This window comes from Equus caballus, chromosome 16 (genome assembly GCF_041296265.1).
Source record: "Equus caballus isolate H_3958 breed thoroughbred chromosome 16, TB-T2T, whole genome shotgun sequence".
In the NCBI taxonomy this organism is placed as follows: Eukaryota; Metazoa; Chordata; class Mammalia; order Perissodactyla; family Equidae; genus Equus; species Equus caballus.
In genome coordinates, this window is record NC_091699.1 from 55,528,320 (window position 1) to 55,542,017 (window position 13,698).

Sequence of the window (13,698 nt, forward strand, 5' to 3'; positions counted from 1 at the left end):
GGTGTTATCCTGACTGACTTTCTGGCCACTTGTTCTGTCAGTTATTGAGAAAGGATATTGAATTCCCCAACTAAAATTGTGGATTTGTCTATTTATTCTCTCAATTTTATCGATTTTTGCTTTAGGTATTTTGAAGTTTTGTTATTAGGCGCATAACTATTTACGATTGTTATATCCTCTTGTTGAATGACTCTTTTATCATTATGAAATGACCATTATCCCTGGACATATTCTTTGCTCTGAAATCTACTTTTCTGAAGTAGCATAGCCACTCTGGCTTTCTTTTGATTTATGTTAGCATGGTATATCTTTGTTCTTTCTTTTACTTTTAACCTATCTGTGAATTTATGAGGGTTTCTAGGAGACAGCCTGTAGTGTCTTGCTTATTAAAAAAATCTAATTTGAGAATCTCTGCCTTTTAATTAATGTGTTTAGACCTTGTGTTTAGTGTGACTCTTGAAATAGTTGGGTTTAAATCTACCACCTTGCAATTTTTGTTCTATTTGTCTGTCTGTTTTTTCGTTTCCTTTTCTCTTTTCCTACCTTCTTTTGGATTAATTGACTTTTTAATGATTGCATTTCCCCTCTTTTATTGGCTTATTGTACTTTTTTTCTTTATAGTACAATTGGTCTTTCATATCCATGGGTTCCACATCTGCGGATTCAGTCAACTACTGTCGAAAGGCCTATAATGGTTGCATCTGTACTGAACATGTACAGACTTTTTTCCTTGTCATTATTCTCTAAACAATACAGTGTAATAATTATTTACATTGTATTAGGTACTGTAAGTAGTCTAGAGATGATTTAAAGTATACTGGTGGATGTGTGTAGGTTATATGCAAATACTATACCGTTTCATGTAAGAGACTTCAGCATCCATAGATTTTGGTATCTGTGAGGAGCCTTGGAACCAATCCCCTGTGGATACTGAGGGATGACTGTATATACCTCCAATTTATCACAATTGACATTCAAGTAATTATATATAGACATATATAATATATAAGAACCCTATATAAGAACCTTTCACCAGAATGCATCTTATACTCCTCTTCTAGCTTTTCTATTATTGTTGTACATTTTACTTCTGCATATTTTTTTTGCTTTGTTTTTCAGCATTGAGGTATCATTGACAAATAAAATTGTAAGATATTTAAAGTGTATAAACTGATGATTTGATATATGTATACATTTTGAAAGGATTCCCCCATTGAGTTAATTAATACATCAGTCACTTAATGTATAACTCCCCCTGCCCTGTTTGAGTGACAACACTTAAATTCTATTATTTTAGCAAATTTCAAGTTTACAATACAATACAGTGTTATCAACTATTGTCACAGTGTTTTACATTAGATCCTCAGACCTTATTTGCCTTATAGTTGAAAATTCGTACTCTATTTCCTTCACCTTTACCTTTGTTTTTGAAAGATGTTGTTGGGTATAGATGTGTAGATTGTCAGTTATCTTTTTTCTTTTTCTTTTGATACTTTAAAGATTCCACTCTGCTGTCTTCTGGTTTGCATTGTTTCTGATGATAAGTCTCCTGTCTTACTTATCTTTGTTTCTCTTTCATAATGTGTCTTTTTGGGGCTGGCCCTGTGGCCAAATGGTTAAGTTAGCATACTCTACTTTGGTGGCCCAAGGTTTTGCAGGTTTGGATCCTGGGCGTGGACATGGCACCGCTCATCAGGCCATGCTGAGGCAGCATCCCACATAGCACAAACAGAAGGACCTACAACTAAAACATATGACTAGGTACTGGGGGGCTTTGGGGAGAAGAAGAAGGAAAAAAAAAAAGAGAAGGTTGGCAACAGATGTTAGCTCAGGTGCCAATCTTAAAAAAAAAATGTCTTTTTACTCTAGCTGCTTTTAAAAGTTTCGCTTTATTACTGGTTTTTAGCAGTTTGATTATGATGTGCGTCGGTGTGATTTTTCTTTGTTTCTTCTGCTTGTATTCATTGAATTTCTTAGATCTAGAGTTATTAATTTTCATGAATTTGAAAATTTTTCAGCCAGTATTTCTTTGAACAAGTATTTTTTCTGCCCTCCTCCCCCACATACACCCTTTTGGGATTCTCACTACACATACATTTTGGTCATTTGAAGTTGTCCTGTAGTTCACTGATGCTCTGTTCCATTTTTTTTTCAACTTTATTTCCTTTTGTTTTTATTTTGGATACTGTTTGTTGCTAATTGCCATGTCTGCAGGTTCACTCATCATTTAATCTACAGTCTAATCTATTAATCCAATTTAATGTATTTTTCATATAAGACATAATCTCTGGCATTTTGGTTTGGGTCAATTTTATATCTTCTGTTTCTCTCCTTATCATTCTTATGCTTTCCTCTTCCTTGAATATATGCACTATATTTATAATAGCCATTTTAACATATTTTTCTTCTACTTCTGTCATCTGTGTCATTTCTATTGATTGAATTTTCTTCTTATGAGTCGTATTTTCCTGCTTCTTTGCATGTGTGGTAATATTTAATTGGATGTCAGACATTGTGGTTTTATATTGTTGAGTGCTGGAGTTTTTTGTTTTCTTTTAAGAACTTTGATGCTTTTTCTTGGACTCATTTAAGTTACCTGGAAATAGTTTGATCCTTTTTGAGGTTAGCTTTTAAGCATTGTTGGGATGACCCAGAATAGCCTTTAGGGTTAATTTGATCACACCACTGAGGCAATACCTTTCTTAGGACTTTCCTGGATGCCCTTGATGTATTTAGGTGGTCTTTGGCTGATTCTTGCAGTGATTATTCCTATCCATGAGTGATTTCTGTGGATTGTTCTGCCTGCTCCTTATGATTTTAAAATTATCTTCCAATTTTTATGTTATGCTTATATTGTGTATTTTCCAGATTATTTCAGCCTTTTAATTTTTATTAAACCATTAAAATTGTTGTACTAGGTTTAGTGATTAAATGATTATTTGTAATAGTTTCATAGTAGCCTCAAAGAATGATCACACTTCCTTAAATACCTAGCACATCCATGGGCAGATGATACACTATTGGTATCAGACCTTTATTTGCAATTGTTATGAAGAAATTACGTGTATATATCTCTCATACTAAATAACACCCTTTTAATCTTCTTGTTCTTTGCGCTCTCTCATCCTCTAGGAAGAACGTGTTGTGAATCACATGGCAGCAAAGATTATTGAAAATGTCTGCACTACCTTTTCTGCTCAGGCCCAGGGCTTTATTACAGGAGAAATTGGACCTGTTTTGTGGTACCTATTCAGACATTCCACTGTGGATTCTCTTAGGATAACAGCAATATCGGTAAGATGGAGCATCTTTTGGGCATATATCTGGGTATATTTAAACACCAAGTTTGAAGAACTGTGCCAGAAATAGTCGATTTAATTGGATAGGTAGGAAACAAATCTCAGAGTAATGGTTGGTGAGAACAATAACTTGATTTTCTCCTAAAGCAGAATTTTCAAAACTGGGGCTGGGAAACCTTGGGACTGTCAGAAAATTCCAATAGAACCTTGTGGGACCGTGACATTATGGTTTCAAAAACTATTTGGAGGTATAGTGGAAAACTGGCAGTGAATAGGGTGCAGAATTTGGGTTGGTTTATTTTTAGCATTCCCTGACTTTTCCTGTTAGTTCCCTCTTTCAGATTTTGTGTTAAATGAGTTTATCATGTGGTTCTAATGAATTCATTTTAATGTTTAGGCATCTGTGGTTTTGCAGGTTTTCTATTTTAATCGATTGTCTGCTACTTTGCTCACATGGTTATAATGACTTGGTGTAAAGGATAATTATGTGTGAAGATGTATTAACATGATTGTATCAATTTAATAGTCTGTTGAACAAATACAACCCCTTTTCCTATGATTTATTTAAATACTCTTTTTGATCACCAACCTCATCATACTCTCAGCCTTATATGGTAGCCTCACTGTATTTCTCTCACCTGCTCATTCTTGCACTTCTCACTGTGGCAGTTTCATAACTTGTCCTCTTTCCTTAAACCTCCAGTCCCACATTTTCCTCTTGCATCCTCAGTAAATGACTTTCCCCCGTACCTCCCAAAGAAAATGCATATCCCCCTTCACAGCATTACTTCTTTGCAGAGTTATTGCCACAAACTGTCACTCCTTTCTGGCCTGTTCCCTCTTCAACCCAATCTGGTATCTGTTCTTAAAATGCCACTGAAGCTGGTCTTGCTAAGATGTCTAATGACCTTCATGTTGCTAAATCCTGTGGATATTTTTGGATATTTTTCAATTCTAATATTTACCTATGTAATTTTGAAAATCAAGGGCTAACAGTCCTCCTCACTGAATATCATTAAGCAAAGGTTATATAGCATCCATCACACACATCTATCTGCTTCAGGAACCACATGATCTCAAAATCACGAAAAACCCTCTTTTGAGAAATGTCTGTTCATGTCCCCTGCCCATTTTTTGATTGGGTTGTTTGATTTTTTGTTGTTGAGTTGTGTGAGTTCTTTATATAGCATGGAGATTAATCCTTTATCAGATATATAACTTGCAAATATTTTTTCCCAATTGATGCATTGTTTTTTTTGTTTCAATCCTGTTTTCCCTTGCCTTGAAGAAGCTTTTTAGTCTAATGAAGTCCCATTTGTTTATTGTTTCTATTGTTTCCCTTGTCTGAGAAGACATGGTGTCCAAAAAGATCCTTTTAATACTGATGTCAAAGAGTGTACTGCCTATATTTTCTTCTAGAAGCCTTATGGTTTCAGATCTTACCTTTAGGTCTTTGATCCATTTTGAGTTTATTTTTGTGAATGGTGAAAAAGAACTGTCAATTTTCATTCTTTTACATGTGGCTATCCAGTTTTCCCAGCACCGTTTGTTGAAGCACCATTTCTTTTTTCCATTGTATGCCCTCAGCTTCTTTGTTGAAGATTAGCTGTGCATAGATGTGTGGTTTTATTTCTGTTTCATTGATCTGTGCACCTGTTTTTGTACCAGTACTGTGCTGTTTTGATTACTGTAGGTTTGTAGTATGTTTTGAAGTCAGGGATTGTGATGCCTCCAGCTTTGTTCTTTTTTCTCAGGATTGCTTTAGCGATTCGGGGTCTTTTGTTGCCCCATATGAATTTTAGGATTCTTTGTTCTATTTCTGTAAAGAATGTCATTGGGATTCTGATTGGGATAGTGTTGAATCTGTAGATTGCTTTAGGTAGAATGGACATTTTAACTATGTTTATTCTTCCAATCCGTGTGCATGGAATCTTTCCATCTCTTTAGGTCGTCATCCATTTCTTTCAGGAAAATCTTGTAGTTTTCGTTGTATAGGTCTTTCACTTCCTAAGTTAAATTCACCCCAAGGTGTCTTATTCTGTTTGTTGTGACTGTCAATGGTATTGTGTTCTTGATTTCTTTTTCTGTTACTTCATTATTAGAGTATAGAAATGCTACTGATTTATGTAAGTAGATTTTATTCCCTGCAGGTTTGCTGTAGTTGTTGATTATTTCTAAAAGTTTTCCGATGGATTCTTTGGGGTCTTCTACATATAAGATCATGTTGTCTACAAACAGCGAGAGTTTCACTTCTCCCCTCCCTATTTGGATTCCTTTTATTCCTTTTTCTTGCCTAATTGCTCTGGCCAAAACCTCCAGTACTATGTTGAATAAGAGTGGTGCTAGAGGGCATCCTTGTCTCGTTCCTGTTTTCAGGGGGATAGCGCTCAGTTTTTGCCCATTGAGTATGATGTTGGCTGTGGGTTTGTCATATATGGCCTTTATTATGTTGAGGTAATTTCCTTCTATCCCCATTTTGTTCAGAGTTTTTATTATAAATGGCTGTTGTATCTTGTCAAATGCTGTCTCTGCATCTGTTGAGATGATCGTGTGGTTTTTATTCCTCAATTTGTTGATGTGATGTATCATGTTGTTTGATTTGCGGGTGTTGAACCATCCCTGTGTCCCTGGTATGAATCCCACTTGATCATGATGTGTGATCCTTTTGATGCATTGCTGAATTCAGGTGGTCAAAATTTTGTTGAGAATTTCTTTTGTTGTTGTTAAATTTTTTTTGTTTTTTTTTAAAGATTGGCACGTGAGCTGACAACTGTTGCCAATCTTCTTTTTTTTCCCCTGCTTTTTTTCTCTCCAAATCCCCCCAGTACATAGTTGTATATTTTAGCTGTGGGTCCCTCTAGTTGTGATATGTGGGATGCTGCCTCCACATGGCCTAATGAGCAGTGCCATGTCTGCGCCCAGGATCTGAACCCTGGGCCCCCGAAGTGGAGCGTGTGAACTTAACCAGTCGGCCATGGGGCTGGCCCCATCTTGGGAATTTTTGCATCTATGTTCGTCAGAGATATTGACCTGTAGTTCTTCTTTTTTGTGCTGTCCTTGTCAGGCTTAGGTATCAGAGTGATGTTGGCCTTGTAGAATGTATTAGGAAGTGTTCCATCCTCCCTAATTATTTTGAATAGCTTGAAAAGTATAGGTATTAAATCCTCTCTGAAAGTTTGGTAGAATTCCCCAGGAAAGCCATCTGGTCCTGGGATTTTATTCTTTGGGATGCTTTTGATTGCTGTTTCAATCTCGTTGTGATCGGTCTGTTCAGATTGTCTGTTTCTTCTTGACTTAGCTTTGGGAGATTGTAAGAGTCTAAGAATTTATTCATTTCCTCTAGGTTATCCATTTTGTTGGCGTATAGTTTTTCGTAATATTCTCTTATAATCCATTGTATTTCTGTGGGGTCTGTTGTTATTTCTCCTCTTGCTTTTCTGATTTTGTTTATTTGAATTTCCTCTTTTTTTCTTTTAAGTCTGGCCAGGGGTTTGTGAATTTTATTTAACTTCTCGAAGAACCAGCTCTTTGTTTCATTGATCCTTTCTTCTGCCTTTTTTGTTTCAATAGCATTTATTTCTGCTCTGATTTTTATTATTCCTCTCCTTTTGCTGACTTTGGGCTTTCTCTAATTCAGTTAGGTGTAATTTGAGATTGTTTATTTGGGATTTTTCTTGTTTGTTAAGGTGTGCCTGTATTGTGACGAATTTCCCTCTTAATACAGCTTTTGGTGTATCCCAAATGAGTTGGTATGGCATGTTATCTTTTTCATTTGTCTCCAGATATTTTTTGATTTCTTCTTTAATTTCTTCAATGATCCATTGCTTGTTCAATAGCATATTGTTTAGTCTCCACATCTTTGTCCCTTTGTCAGCTTTTTTCTTGTAATTAATTTCTAGCTTTATAGCATTATGATTGGAGAAGATGCTTGTTGTTATTTCAGTTTTTTAAAATTTATAGAGGCTTGCCTTGTTTCCCAACATATGGTCTATCCTTGAGAGTATTCTGTCTGCACTTGAGAAGAATGTGTATTCTGCTGTTTTTGCATGGAGTCTTCGATATATGTCTATTAAGTCCTACTGTTTTAGCTTTTCATTTAATTCCACTGTCTCCTTGCTGATTTTCTGTCGAGATGATGTATCCATTGATGTGAGTGAGGTGTTGAGGTCCCCTACTATTATTGTGTTATTTTTAATATCTTCTTTTGGGTTTAATAGTTGCTTTATGAACTTTGATGATATTTATAAGTGTTATTTCCCCTTGATGGAAGGTCTCTTTGATCATTATATACTGCCTCTCTTTACCTGTCTTATCTTGAAGTCTACTTTGTCTGATATAAGTATTGTGACACCTGCTTTCTCTTGTTTGCCATTGCTTGGAGTATTGTCTTCCACCCCTTCACTCTGAGCCTGTGTTTGTCATTGGAGCTGGGATGTGTTTCCTGGAGGCAGCAAGGTGTTGGGTCTTGGTTTTTAATCCATCTCGCCACTTTATGTCTTTTTATTGGAAAATTCAATCCATTTACGTTTAGGGTGAGTATTGATGTATGAGGGCTCTATGCTGTCATTATATCACTGGTTTTCAGGTTCTCCTGCATTTTCTGTTTTCTCGTCCTGTGTGTTTTGGTCTACCCGTTGAATTATGTCGTTTGTTATGATGTATTCCTTTATTTTTTCCTTATTTATTTTTTGTGTCTCTGTTCTGCTTTTTTGTTGAGTGGATACCCTGAGGTTTGTATTCAGAATCTTGTGTATAAGATAATCCATTTTCTGATCCCTCTTATTTCCTTAGTCTAAACTGATTCAGTCCCTTTCCTCTTCCTCCTCTCCTAAGTTGTTTTTCTCATATCTTATTCCAACTTGTGTTGTCAGTTTGTGGTTAAAGTGACAAGATTGTCTTTGTTTTTGGTGTTTTCCTTCCCTTTAGCCTAAGGCTATAGTTGAATATTTGTTATCCTGTTCTGATACTGTCTACCTATTTATCTCCTTACTCTGTGTTTTTTGACCCCTTTCTCCCTTTTGTTCTTTTTTCAGGTATGAAGGCCTTCTTGGGGAGGTCTTGTGGCTATGAAGTCCCTTAGCTTTTGTTTTTCTGGGAAAGATTTAATTTCTCCCTCATATGTGAAGGGCATTTTTGCTGGATAGAGTATTCTTGGCTGAAGATTTTTGCCTTTTCAAGTTATGACTATGTCGTTCCATTCTCTTCTAGCTTGTGTCTTAGAGAAATCCACTGAAAGCCTGTTAGGGATTCTGTTGTAGGTTGTTTTCTTTTGCCTTGCTGCCATGAGTATTCTTTTTTTGTCATTCATTTTCGCCAATTTTACTACTATATGCCTTGCAGTAGGTCTTTTTACGAGGAGATTTGGAAGCTTCTTCCACACATATTTCCCTCTCATTCTCTAGATTTGGGAAATTCTCTCCTATTATTTCTTTGAACACACTTTCTGCTCCATTCTCCTTCTCTTTACCTTCTTGTATACCTATAACTCTTACATCGCATTTCCTCATTGAGTTGGATATTTCTTGGAGACTTTCTTCACTTCTTTTTAGTCTTAGTTCTGTCTCCTTCTCTATCTGGAGCATTTCAACATGTCTTCGATTATGCTGATACACTCCTCTATGATGTCCACTCGAGCATTCAGGGAATCTGTGGTTTGTTTTATCTCTTCCATTGTGTGTTTCATCTCTAATATTTCTGATTGATTCTTCTTTACAGTTTCAATCTCTTTTGTGAAGTAGCTCCTGAACTCGTTGAATTGTTTCTCTACATTCTCTTTTACCTGGTTGAGTTTTTCGATGATAGCTATTTTGAATTCATTGTCGTTTATTTTACATAGTTCTGTGTCCTCAGGACTGAGTTCTGGGTGCTTGTCTCTTTCTTTCTGGTCTGGTGATTTGATGTAGTGTCTGATGTTGGAAGGTTGGCTCTTTCTCATTCTGATATTATTCAGTGGCAGTTACAGCCTATTGCCACTGGGTGGGGGTCGAGAGCTGCATATTTTGATCCACTTCTGCCTCCAGATGAGATGGTGTGGGGCCAGTCGGGGTAGTGGTGCTTTCACCTGTGTGCACTCTGGGATTTCTCAATCAGCCCTTCTATCTATTCATGTGAAAGCTTTTGCCCTGTTAGAGGGCTTCTCTTGAGGATACAAGGGTTCTAGGGAGTCCTGGGTGATCCTGAGAATGAGCAATCCCTCTCCCACTCCTTCTCTCATGGATCCTTCCGTGGCAGCGATCACAGTCTTTAGTGGAGGGAGTGAAGTTCTCTCTTAGCCCAATCCAGCTGCTCTGGAGGGGCCTCCACCCTCTGCTCCCTCCATTGTGTGGCTGTGTGTCTCTCCGAGGTTTTTGTGTTCTTAGGATGTCTTTTGCTGGAGTGTGGATGTCACTTTTTGTTGTTTGTTGGAGGAGAGAGAGTCCTGGGCAACTTCACTGCACCATGATGCTGATGTTACCTTCCTAAACTTCTTGTTTCTTGGTGATTCTGTTTGTGTTTCTTACAGATAGGCAGGCTTCACATGTGAATTAGTCTATTTCTTACAAATTGCCTTTATTAAATAGAGTGTGAGAAATTCTGGAGGTAAGACAATGTTCTTTTTAATTTGAAGATCTAATTGGCTTTCTTAAATGATTCATGAATCAGGCAGCACCAGTCTAGCAAGTAGAGAAACACTCCCACAATGTTCCTTTTGAACCAAATTTTGAGGTGAATTTTGAACTGGAACTATTCTTTCCAGTTTTAAATGTAGTCTCAAAATCTATTTTAGTAAGTAACTATTTCAAAACCAAATCATGGAAGAGCACACTTGAGATCTGATTTTTTTGATTCAGAAATTACAGGCACTAAGTGTTGTTAAGCCTCCACAAATCTCTCAACCTTGTTTGATACCCAGAAGTGACCAGGTAAAGGTGCTTTTCTGCATGAGGTTTTCAGAGTGGAATGTCTGTTAGGTTTTTGAGAGCATTCTGAAGATGAGACATACCAGTTGCCCTCATATTGCTTTGAATAAATTTAGAATTAGTGTGGACAAATTTTATCAAGAAATGTCCGTATTGTGATTGGCTTGGTATTTTACATTGATAGTCAGTTTTTCTGATGAGACTGTTCACTTGTGTTGAAGTTACATTGGGAAAACCCTTAATTTGCTTGAAAAATGCAGGTTGTAGCTTGACCTATAGGGACTTTACTTTAAATGTTCTTTTTTTCTGAGGAAGATTCACCCTGAGCTAAATCTGTTGCCAATCTTCCTCTTTTTTTAATGTGAGCTGCCACCACAGCATGGCCACTGACAGACGAGCAGTATGGTTCCAGGCCCAGGAACCGAGCCTGCCCTGCTGAGGTGGAGCATGCCGAACCGTAACCAATAGACCTTCTGGGCTGGACCTATAAAATGTTCTATTTTTTAATCCTTGGGTTAAAAAATAATGAAACAATTCTGTTTTGATTTCATAAACAGCAATTTTCTTAGATTCATTACAAATGAATTTTTGAAACTTAGTTCCAGAACCAGGTTTGTTTTTAGTGACTTCATTTTCCATATTCCTATTTTTACTGAAACTTACACAATTTGGACTTTAGACTTGAAGTACCCTACTTTCATAGTTTTAAACCATTATGTCTAATTTATGCATCTATAACTCCCTTGGAAGAAAGAAGAGAGACTGAAATGTTACTTGAAAGGTGTCCAAATTAGAGTTTAATTATACCATGGAACTTCATTCTGATATGGCTATCTGTAAATGAATACAAATCCCTGATATATGTTTGAAGTAGAGTCAATGATTATTATTATTTTTTCTAGCTTTATTGAGATATAATTGACATATAACATTCTGTAAGTTTAAGGTGTACAATGTGTTGATTTGATACACTTGTATATTGCAAAATCATTACTACCATACTGTTAGCTAACATTTCCATCATGTCACATAACTACCATTTCTCTTTTGTGGTGAGAACATTTAAGACGTTCTCTCTTAGTAACTTTGAAGTATATATTACAATATCATTAACTATAATCACCATGCTTTACGTTAGAGTCCCAGAACTTAAACTGGAAGTTTGTAGTCCTTAACCAATATCTCCCCATGCCTCCAGGCTATCTACCATCTGCTTCTGGCAACGGTAAATCTGATCTCTTTTTAAATGAATTTGGTTGTTTTTTTAGATTCCACATATAGGTGAGATCATACAGTATTTGTCTTTCTCTCTGTCTGGCTTATTTCACTTAGCATAATGCCCTCAAAGTCCATCCATGTTATCTCACATGGCAGGATTTCCATCTTTCTCATGCATGAGAATAATATTCCATTGTATATATACAACACATCATCTTTGTCCATTCATTTGTTGATGGGTGCACACTTAAGTTGTTTCCATGGCTTGGCTGTGAATAATGTTGCAGTGAACGTGGGAGTGCAGCTATCTCTTTGAGATCCTGTTTTCATTTGTCGGTGATTATTAAGACAAGACTTGGAATAAGCATCCTATTTGATAATCAGTTCCACGAGGAAAGGGACACTTTTTGGTTTTAGGAAACAGTATATATTTATTGGTTTGCATATGCCCATTTTTCAGGCATTTTTCTTGCCTTTCCAAGCATAATTAATTGTGCCCTCTTCTATTACAGCAGTTACTAAATTCTATTAGTTTATTAAGTACAGGTTTCATCTCTAATAGTCTATGAGCAATTTAGGAAAAACTCAGCGTTGTGATTACCTCAGTTTGAATTCTAGCTTTGCCGCTCACTAGCTATATGTCTTTTGGGCAAGTTACTTAAATATTTTCTGCCTTAGTTTATCATCTATAAAATGGGATTAATAATAATACCATTCTTATATGGGAGAATTAAATGAGATAGTCTTCAGAAATTCTCAGATAGTGTTCTTCACATACTAAAAACAAATGTTAGATATTTACTTTCATGACTATCTTGTTTTTTAGCCCTTATCTTGGTGTCTGCACAAGGAAGACACTTAATAATGTTTCTTGTTACTTAAAGGGAAGTTTTTCTATACAGACTTATAACTTTATCATTTAGTTTCCCGTCATAATTTATATGATTATTATTGTAAGATTCTCTAAGTTTTTAAAATAGCTTTAGTTTTTATTGGCAGTTGGATTTATTGTTTTGTTTTTAAATGTGTTGAAGTTTTCCAACTTTCGTATGCCAGAATAAGTAACGAAGGAGCAAGGTAAGCACCTTCTTTACACAGGAGCGTGTGTTGTCTTTCTGGGGCATAGTTAATGTACTTCGAGCTGTCTGACAGATCTGTTCTCCTGTCTCTGCAGGCTTTGTGTAGAATCACTCGCCATTCTCCGACTGCCTTCCAGAATGTTATTGAGAAAGTGGGTCTGAACTCAGTAATAAACTTCCTGGCCTCTGCCATCTGCAAAGTTCAGCAGTACATGTTGACCTTATTCACTGCTATGTTGTCCTGTGGGATTCATCTGCAGAGACTAATCCAAGAAAAGGTTTGACTTAACTTTCAACTATTACTCGAAAAATTGTTTTCTCCTGCAATTTTAGTGGTTCAACAAGCAATATCATCTCTGTAGAATTTATTTTTCATCTCAAGAGGCCTTTTTGAACTTTGCCAAACCTCTATACCACAGGCTATTCATTTGAAGATGTAAGAATCTTTTAGTGATTAAAATAGGAATCCAGTAAATTGCTCTGCCTGCTTATCCCATTTTAGTAATGAAAAGTTAGAAAATTTATGAGTCCTTTCTATATGCTAGTACTTCTTATGTGTCCTCCTCCTCAGCCCCCATCTCTTTTCCCATATCCTTTGCTTTCCTTGGGGAGGCATCCCTTTATATTGTCTGCTTACTCTCAGTTTTATTCCTTTTCTCATCTAATACTCTCCCGATACAAATCACCTTCAGAGCTCCCTTTCTCCTGTGTTCAGTTTAGTGCCCTTCTAATCCTTTGGTATTCCTTTATTAGTGTTCAGTGAGGTGAAAAATGTGGGCCACGGTTATATATACATTTGGAAGTAATGAGTCAAGGTTAAAGAGATATTTTCACTTGTACAACCTTTCCCAGTTTTTCATATGCTCCTGTGTATTATGAATCTTCTTGAGGGGAATGTCGTGTGCAACGTTCTTTAAACTTATTGGACCAGTTATCCTTTTGTTGGAGGGAGAAACGTGTCAAATTGGAGTTTTGTAGAACAGGGTGAAGGTACCACTGCTAGGAAGTATAGAATGGAACCACTTGAACACAGTCTTTGCCATGGTTCTTCTGTCTTAAGTGTAACATGTTAAATTTTGTTTTTTATAGTAAAAGTTAAAATTTCAATAATTATTATTAATAGTTGTCATGTGTACATGGTAAACTTGATTTGTGAAAGTCAAAATGGAGAGTAAACCACTTCTTTCCTTACTCTAGTTAGTC

General features: G+C 36.3%; 1 protein-coding gene across 4 annotated transcripts in view; it reads left to right on the forward strand.

Moving 5' to 3' along the window:
• ULK4 (unc-51 like kinase 4) overlaps window positions 1–13,698 on the forward strand; it is a 513,120-nt gene that overhangs the window by 101,548 nt on the left and 397,874 nt on the right. For all 4 annotated transcript variants that reach the window (XM_001917025.6, XM_023620688.2, XM_070237944.1 and 1 more), the window contains exons 20-21: window positions 3,133–3,294; window positions 12,591–12,773. In XM_001917025.6, the coding sequence (XP_001917060.4) occupies window positions 3,133–3,294; window positions 12,591–12,773 (345 nt within the window). The remainder of the gene's footprint in view (window positions 1–3,132; window positions 3,295–12,590; window positions 12,774–13,698) is intronic.